Source organism: Microtus ochrogaster, unplaced genomic scaffold (assembly GCF_000317375.1).
Source record: "Microtus ochrogaster isolate Prairie Vole_2 unplaced genomic scaffold, MicOch1.0 UNK34, whole genome shotgun sequence".
Lineage (NCBI taxonomy): Eukaryota > Metazoa > Chordata > Mammalia > Rodentia > Cricetidae > Microtus > Microtus ochrogaster.
In genome coordinates, this window is record NW_004949132.1 from 575708 (window position 1) to 585397 (window position 9690).

Genomic DNA, 9690 nt, shown 5'->3' on the forward strand with positions numbered 1-9690 from the left:
GGTTGAAGATTATCTATACTGAGTATAATCTCTATATATCTAAAGAACCTGATCAGTCTAATTATAAATGACAAACTTAGATGACTATTAATCTATATAATTCTCAATATCTATCTAACTTAGAGACTAAGACAATAAACAACTGTGTAACAAATGAGGATAATGACCTCCAAATATAAACACTGTACAAATATACATTACAATATGGTAAATATATATCAATACAGAAACATTATATAAGTATCTTAATCAGAGGTAAAAATGTACACTGCAATATGGTAAATATATACAATATATATCAATACAATATATGTCAATACATAAAAAATATTTTAAACAGAGGTAGAAACATGCATGCATACAATAGTCAATATAATTTAACTTTGTATCAATATACAAGAATGAATACCAATATTTGTCTAAAAACAGTAACTCACAATTATAAATATATTATCCCATCAAAGGACCAGCATTAGACTAAACTAGACCCTCTGAATGTGGGTGACAGTTGTGTGGCTGGGGCAGACTGTGGAACCACTGGCTGTAAGACCAGAAATTATCCCTATTGATTGTGTATTGGGTCATTGGAACCCATTCTCTTTGGAAGGCTACCTTACTCAGCCTAGATATAGTGTGGAGGGTCTTTGTCCTGCCTCAAAGCAATGTGCTAGACTTTGGTGACTTCCAATAGAAAACCTTACCCTCTCTGAGATGTGGATGGTGCAGGGTTGTGTGTTAGTTTGAAAGAGAAGAAAGAGGAGGGGAGTGAGTGGGAACTAGGATTGCTATGTAAAATGAGAAAAGATAGTTCTTAATAACTTAATAAATAAATTTAAAATTTTATTAAAGCATAGATTTAGGAGTTATTCAGATATTTGCATTTCTATACAAATTTTTGAGAGAAGGTCTTAATACATTGCCATGGGTGACACTATGTATACCAGTCTGGCCTTGAACTCACAAATATCTGCCTCTGAGTATCAGGTACTGGGATTAAAGTCATGTGTTTCCATACTTGGCTCAAACCAAATTGAATTCTGTTTGCTCTGTTTATTTCAAATTGGAATAAATAATTCTTAACATAGATGTTTTATATGTTCTTAATAATGTTATCGATAAAATCACATATATGTGAGTTGAAAATAGAAATAACGTAGCAAATTGTGGATATTGTTTTTACTGATATCTTCTTGACTTTGGCAATATTTTATATAAATGTACTCATACACACTTTACCTTTGTAGATAAATTTTCATGTGTTATATCACTGAAATAAAGATCAATATCATCCCAAATGTGAGAACTATGAATAAAATTCTGCAACTTTTAACATTATTTTTGCTTGGTTGATCTGAAACCCAGTACATTATCATTTATAAACTGAAATAAGAGAGACATAATATGATTTTTGTTTTTTTCTTACTAGATCCTTTAAAATGCAGTTATTTTTTAAATAATGGCATAAATGTTTAATTTTGTTTCATTTACTTAGTAATTAATTAAAATGCATTGGTGTTCACATTTCAGCATATGACAGGAACACATTAAATTTTATGCACTTTTGCTATTTCCTTGTAACACAGTGTTTGACCATATAGATACATTAATAACACGTGTATGTAACTAATCATTTTTTCTATATGTTTCTTTTGCAGTATATCTTGAAAAAACATGCTTTCTCTCTATGGTCATCATGTTTTAGTGTGATATTTTTAGTTAGGATAAAAGATAATATAGAGGAGGGACATGTGATAACATGATCAAAGTGGTCAAGACCATGATGAGGATACCCAATGAAACAGCTTACCTGAGCTAATGGGAGCTCACTAACTCCATTCTCACAGCAAGGACCAGCATTAGACTAAACTAGACCCTCTGAATGTGGGTGACAGTTGTGTGGCTGGGGCATACTGTGGAACCACTGGCTGTAAGACCAGAAATTATCCCTATTGATTGTGTATTGGGTCATTGGAAAATATAAAGGACTCCATGTACATATTTGCTATATAATATTATAGCAACTGTGGCAACTTTAATAAAAATGTTGCACCAAAATATTCAAACAGAATCATGTATATAATGAAGGAAGAATTATGCATGTGTCCTAAATATCTTTCTAAGCTAATATAATAGAAGGTAGTCTCAAGCTGATGGCTTGTGGCAGGTGGTTGAAATTTTGAATAGGTTAGCTAGGTCAAGAATGGCTCCAGGGCAGGTGGTAAAAACTTTAGAGCAGTCAAGTTCAAGGATGCAGAACTGTATAGTCCCACTACTGAAGGCTGCATAGGGACTCGGGATCTTGCTCTCTCTGGTTCTATGCTTCTTGAATTAAAAGGATCCTCCCTGCCGCAAACTCTTTACCATGTTATTCCTTGCTGAAGTTTCAAAGACGTGCAATTAAACAAGCATGGTGAAACTTCGAAAGCAGGGAAACAAAATTCTCTTCCTCTTTAGTCTATTATGTCAGGCGTTTTGCACAATGACAGAAGGCAACCATCAAACAGATGTGAGAGAAAGCCTCCAAGTTGGTAACATGGAACCCATGAACTCTGCTGAGAAGAGAGTGAACATCATAGAGTGTTGGTAGCAGTGAGACCCCAGATCCTGATTTTCTTGTAATTCCCTGATCTGAGTGCCTACAGCTACTCTAAGCAAGAGATCTTCAGGAGTTCCTGATGGCAGGAGAGTGGTTTCTGGTGGGCTTGGTGGGGGCGTGGCTATCTCTATATAATCTGCCCCTGAAAACAATAAAGGGGGCATTCTTGGGGAATTCAAGGATGACCTGTGTCACTGTCTCTCTGTCTGTGTGTGTCTGTGTATTTTAATCTCCAGCCCCCTTGCCCGAAGCTCGGTAACTGGGTGCCAGTGCACAGACCGCAGTCACAGGGGCGCGGTGCTTAGCAAAATTTGGAGGTCTCCACCAAGATATCGGCAATAGAGCCCACTTTGCCTTGAACAGAACATGTATCAAGAGCAAGGGAAATAAAATGTGGTCCAAGAGGGTAAAACAACTTCCTTCTATGCATTAGTAAACTGTGGAGAAACAGATGAGCCACAGAAATATTTAGCCACTGAGTGACAGAAACCTTGCCTTGTTTGTCTGTTCATTTCTGTTGACTACAATAATATCCCAATCCAAACTTTGGTGAAAGAGTATGAAATGAAGAAAAGCTGAACCACTCAATGGGTAATAGTGCAGATTCTTTTTATCACTGTTAAATTCAGATGGTTTCCTTTAAGAGACAGAAGGCAGCATTAAATAGAGAAGCTTAATACAACTCAGGGGAAAAAAGCATTGGTTTCAACAAATACCTGCCCTTCAAAAACGTATCCATGTAAGGTTAGAGTGTTGTGACAGGTGTCAAGTACCCACAGGTACACCTTAGTGAAATTTTCATGATGTAGACTTTCCACATCTTCTAAATAAAACTTTAGTAGGTACGATGAAGCATTATCAAGAACAATAGTCAAGATACACACAGACTCTCTACAAGCCTTCCATCCTCTTACAAAATATTTGCTATAGATATCAGTTACATACGCATAATTTTACCTATACTTTGCTACAACATAAGAACCTTATATATTTACTCTACCAGAACAAGGAAAAAAACATTTAATACGTATAGAAAATGTATCAAGGTGAAACTGTTGGAATTATAATTTATTTTAAAACATTTCATAATTAAAGGATATATATCCAGATGAAGCTGTGTTGGATCATAAATTTATCCAGGGAATGTAAACCAAATCATGTCGCTCCGCCCTGCTTCTCTTAGCATTCGTTTCAATCGTGCCTTCACATTAGCCAGTTTCTGCTCATCTAAACTGTCCTGGATGGGCCATCTCCCATAGCAATGCACAGGGATAGGATAAATCACGTATTTAAGCTCCAGCAACGGTGTTAAGTGCTCAAGGAGTCTCATGAGCATGGGCATACTAACAGGATTTGAGGAGAAGTTCAACACTCGGAGCTGGGTACAGCGACTGAGTGCGGGGATTACACCAGCAACCATAGAATCTGTTAAAACGCACTGATTAACTGCCAGATGTTGCAAGGTGCCAGAGAGTCTATGCAAGATGTTATAAAAGGGCTCACAATCTTCCCAGTACATCGGGTTATGGGTGATATTCAGCAGCTTTAAATGGTTGGCTTGAGGGCACTCAGCTAGAAACTTGAAATCATTGTAAGAGAGTTCACAGAATGTTAAATGTAAGAATTCCAAACTGGTTGGTAGGACTCTGCAGGGAGAAAACAGAAAAGGATTTCTGAAAAATTAGGACTAAAAGAGGGGAACTATATCTTGTAAATCTAGAACAAACTGTTTTGCACACCATCAGCAAATGATGTGAGCTTTCACACGCTTAATGTACTTGTGGGTCTGTGAGAGATACATTACCACCCTGGAAAATACTATTTTAACCTCGACAGTACGTACAACATATTCTTATAAAATTGTGTGAAAAACATAGCGAAAATGCTATCAACCAGAAGGGGAGCTATTTCACCTACTTAGAAGAGAGGGGAGAGAAGGGGCAACCAAATGGAAGTTCCCATTGGCCAGTCCATAAATGACAGCCTCTCCAGTCATGGCCTGAACCTTGGGGATTTTCCTCATGATGTGACATAACTATTTATGGGTGGATGAATCTGTGCACCTGTGCCAGAACTTAATGCCTTTCGATTTCCCCTCTTTATCTCTCCATGGCCAGAGGAGGGCTGCATTTCTCTTTTGACCTTCATGTTTCTGGAATGAGCACAGTGCCTACACATGCTCACCTGACTACCCTTTTTGTAACCCCATTTTTCTCTTCAATTACAGAAAGATACCATTCCATGACTGTTTTTAAACTCTCAGAATTGCCTATGCTGAGGAAGAAGGAGAAAGGATTATGGGTAGGTCAAGACTATCTAAGAATTGTTTCTTTTATGTTAAAAACTATCTACTATTGGAAATACAGTATCTACCCCATGCCCTTACCGCAGGGCAGCTTCCAGATGATCTGTGAGGACGAAAGAATGGAAATTTAGTTCATTGAGATGGTCCATACACCTAAGATGTGAGACAAAATTCCGGAAGGCTTTCCCATTCAAAGATCTACAAGTAATTCTAGATAGACAAAATCTTCTCAGCTGTCCCACTTGAGCCAGAAGGTTGTTGACATCCACGAGAGAGCCCTGAAATACTGACAAGCTGACTAGACATTTAAGATCTAGATGGTTAAGAATGTTTCTCCTATCACCCAATTCATCGATTTCCAAATCTCGGCAGCATAGATGCAAAGACCCTGAACTGTCTTCCACTTTGTTCAGAAGCAGAGTCAAATATTCATGCTCCCTTAGGGTGATATTACTAACAATGGAAATGTTCACTATTAATTCCATGGGAATACTAGAAGGTTGAACTTCAGGTTCTGAACTTGCAATACTCTGCCGTGACTGAATCTTCAAGATTGAGTTCTCTGAGTGAGCACAGGAGAACAAGCATTCAGGTGACTTAGTACAGATCTTGGGGCAGATGATCTTGCAGCCAGAATCCTCCCTTAAATCTAGGATCCTCAGTTTAGGGATCCTGTAGGGAAAAAACAACACAAAATATTATGAGGTAGAGACATTAATATAACCCAGAAGGATCAACGAAAACATGTTGTGATAAAATCATCTTTCTTTTTTTTGTCATTTCACACACCAGCTACCAGCAAGATTTTATTATGCAAATAATATATCCTTACTGTTTTCTGTAATCAATAAATTTTCATAGTGTCTTACTATGTCTGTCTTCATGAAACATCTCAATTATGGATATCTATCAACAGTAGCCTCTCTCACCTCTATTGCAAAATTAAAACCCTTTGTAAGACATCAGAGTTTTTAAGATAATCTCAACTCATGTACCAACCTCTTACAATGATTTTAAGCATTTGCTATTAAGTAATTCAGGGAGATTATCTGTTCCATTCTTGCAGCAGGCTCCAGGATAATATTTTGGCTATCTTATCATATACATATTATACACATTATTATTGAAAAGCTGAGCTCTTGGCTGTAACACCTGAAGACTATAAATCATGCCCTTCAGTTCAGTGGTTCTGAATATGCATAATTTTCTAATGTGGAGACAAAACATGGTTGAGGCTTAACCATTGCTGTCAGTGTCTTCTTATGCCCATTCAAGAAGGAGACAGTGTTGAACAAGACGACAACATTTATCACTAAACAGCACACATTGTTTTTTTTCTTCAATTTGCCGCCATCCTCAACAGTCTTAACACTCGTGACTTTTTTCTATGTAATAATAACACCATAATACAAACCTGATATCAGTGCCCTCAATTACACACATCCCATATTCAATATATTAAGAAACTTGTTTCCAATGTGATCTCAGGTATTGGACTAAGAGTCCCACATTCTTGATCACTATTTGCATGCACTACCTTTGGAAGTGTAGCAGGCTGTGGTGTTACCTCCTGTGTCTTCGCATGACTCCATTATACAGGGTCTTACCTAGATCCTGAGTTCTGAACAGGCAGGAATTGAAGACCTTCCAGCATGGCTGTCAGTAGTTCACGATGGGGTTTGCGCACAGTAAATGTGCCGATATGAAGACAAGTATAGGGCCAAACCTTCACCATTGCCTTCACTATACTCTTATGCACACCCTTGAAGGAAGCACAGAATAGTGGAACAAAAAGGTCCCTTGGGATCTCCTCGAGGGCGTGAATGGCTGCAGTTTCATTTTTCAGGAGTTGATGTATAGCAAGATCCAGGAGTGTATTTGGTTTCTTGTTGTCCATCTTAATGAACCTGCATAAGTGTGAAAAACATTTAGAAAACTTGACAGATATCCACAGAGTCTTTGCAACAATTGTTGGCAATATAGATAACTATTTGCAGAATAAATAGTAAAACAGCCACTTCCATTTGAGGGAAAGGAAATTGATTTTTGTGCCTATTAAAATCTATTTGTATATGAATAAAAATATAACCAAATTCTCTACATATATTTGTATATGTAAATGAGTATATGTGACAAAATGTGAATAGAAATAAACACTAACTTAGCAGAAGACTATATTGGTCACCTAGTTATTGGACTCCTGATATTTAATCTCAATAGTATATAAACCACCACAAGAGAAAGGGTAAATCTATACGAAATTGATAGCATCATTACTGACTTGGAAATAGAATATACTAAGACATCAAATTAACTGTGATTAAAGAAAAAGTAATTACATTATAGCCCCTGACTATACTGATATTTTGTCTATGATCTACCAAATAAACCTTACCTGAAAATTAAAGAGAAGTCAACCACTAGAGAGCTCTTAACTCAGTGAAAGGTTCAGACTAAAAAGAGAGTGAGTTCCAGTCTCATCCTGACTCATATTCCTCTTTAGCCTTGGTATTAGAGGAGTGCATTTCCAGTGCCTGGCCTATATGGCTAACTAGTGTGGTTACTGGGATTAAAGGTGTGTGCAACCACTGCCTGGCCTGTATGGCTGATTAGTGTGCCTAGGTCTGCACTCTGATCTTCCGGTAAGCTTTATTTGTTAGATTATCAACAAAATATAACTATACATGATTTGTCATATTTGGTCACCTTTGTGGCATGTGCAGACATAGAAAAATTGCAAGAGATATGCATGAAATAAAATGGTTAGAGTTTTCAAACTGATCTGAGTCTATAGTCAGAAATATTAGTTCCAATATAATCCTAAAATACAAAAACACGTATCCTAAAGATAAAGGGAGAACCACAGTTTAATGAAGCACCTCTTGCAAAGATGTCCAATTAAATCCTACATTCTCTCATATATGTGGACCACAAGGGACCTGCTACCTGGGACCGTGGTGATATCTGGGCGTGGGTTGCTCCCTATGAACATGTCAGGTTCTGTGGTCCTGCCACAGTCAGGGTCCCAATTAATGTCTGTGGCCAATGTTGCCACCAAAGACTTCATCAATGTCTGGGGTCTGGTCCTCAACCTATGGCCATGAAGGTGTCTGAGGACTGTGCTTCCACCAGGGACATTCTGATCTTAATGTCCCATGCTGGCACTCTTGACCAAGGTGTTATTCAGGCCAGGGATGCTGACTAGGGTCATGATGGGGTCCTTTTCCCTGCATCTGCCAGGGTCTGGGTTAATGTTTGTTGCTCCTGATTTCACTGAGGGCAAAGCAGATGACTGGGGACAGGTCAGACACCTCAGAGAACATTAGGACCTGAGGACCATGCTGCTGCCAGGGCCTTATTGATCTGTGTGTATGGTAGTGCCATCTGATGTCATGAATATGTCTGTCATAGTCTGCTACCTAGTGTCATGTCTGGGTTCACCTTCCTGCAGCAGCTGGGATCTGTGATGATTGATACCCATGGCCCTTATTAGTAGAATCATGCTTTGCTGAGCCAGGCCCACAATTCACTGGCCCTGTGATAGCTGTCTCTGACCCTCACTGGATACCACAGCAGAGGATATGGCCCTACCCCTTTAGGGAGAGATCACCCCAACACAGGTAAAATGCCACCCACTGCCACAGCTGTGCACCTCACCTGAGCAACACACTATAGCTGATCCTGTGGGCAGGAAGCAGGTTTGCTGATCCTAAAGGCATGAGAGCAGGAGTTCTCATCCTGCCTCCTCTCATTTGTCACATGGTGGCAAGGGTGAGAGAGAGAATGATGCCCTCCCCCCTCACCATTACTACCTGAGGCAGGTGAGAAAACTGGCCCTGGGTCACAAGAGTTGGAGAGCTAGCCCTAACCCACTGCAGCATTAGTGCAAGAAAGAGCAGGCTCTGCCCCCTGTCTGAGAAACACACTAGAGCTGACCCTGTGGTCTTTGGCAAAAACGAGCCAACCCCGAGAGCCTGAAAGCAAGAAAGCTGACTCTGTCTGGCCTTGTATGCCCCCTACAGCAATCAGGAGAGAGGGTCCTGCACCTTGCCTGTGCAAAACATTGGAGCTTGCCCTGTGGTGTGAGTGTAGGAGACCGGATCTGAGGATCTGAGCGCAGGAAAACTGGTCCCCTCCTTACTGTAGCCTGCATTGGTTTAACTAGCAGAGGCAGTGCTAGAGAGATCACCTGCTAGTGTTGATGAGGGAAAGAAGGTAGCTACCAGTCCCTTCACACACCCAGTCCCAGAACCAGCAATATGACTAAGCCCACATCAACCTCAACCTCAACATCCATCTATGAAATTCTGGGGCATGTGAAGAGGACAAACTTACAGATTCAAAGCAGTAGGATCTCCATGACATACAACAACATTGGGATATCTAGGAGGAGCACCAATGAGAGCCCATTATCAGTGGTCTAGCAGAGGCCACAGGCCTTGAACCAGACCAATGAGCCATAGCAATGAACACAAGATGAATGAAGTAAAGGGTAAACTGTGTGACTCAACAGGTCACACTACAGCTTCCATGACAAAGTTCTCTCTTTTATTAATGTATATTATGTTTTGTTTTGTTTCTTCTCTCTGATTGGCTTTTCTTCTAAATTTGGTTTTGATTGAGCGAGTTGCAAGGACAGAGGACAGATGCAAGGGGGAATAAGTGATAAATGAGGATGGGATGCATGATGTGAAATTCACAAAATATCAATAAGGAGGAATAAAGCAAATGACAAACACAGGGTTAAATAATCTCTATGGAAAAGTGATGTGTTCATATAATTAAAAGA

At 39.3% G+C, this 9690-nt stretch overlaps 1 protein-coding gene across 1 annotated transcript; it reads right to left on the reverse strand.

The window, feature by feature from the left end:
• Window positions 1–3728: 3728 nt before the first annotated feature.
• LOC102002537 (melanoma antigen preferentially expressed in tumors-like) lies at window positions 3729–6801 on the reverse strand. Its single transcript, XM_005368519.1, has 3 exons — window positions 6509–6801; window positions 4983–5573; window positions 3729–4242 (listed from the first exon to the last, which is right to left on the reverse strand). Exons 1-3 carry the CDS (start codon window positions 6796–6798, stop codon window positions 3729–3731), a joined length of 1395 nt encoding a protein of 464 aa, XP_005368576.1. The 5' UTR covers window positions 6799–6801.
• Between the last annotated feature and the right edge of the window lie 2889 nt (window positions 6802–9690).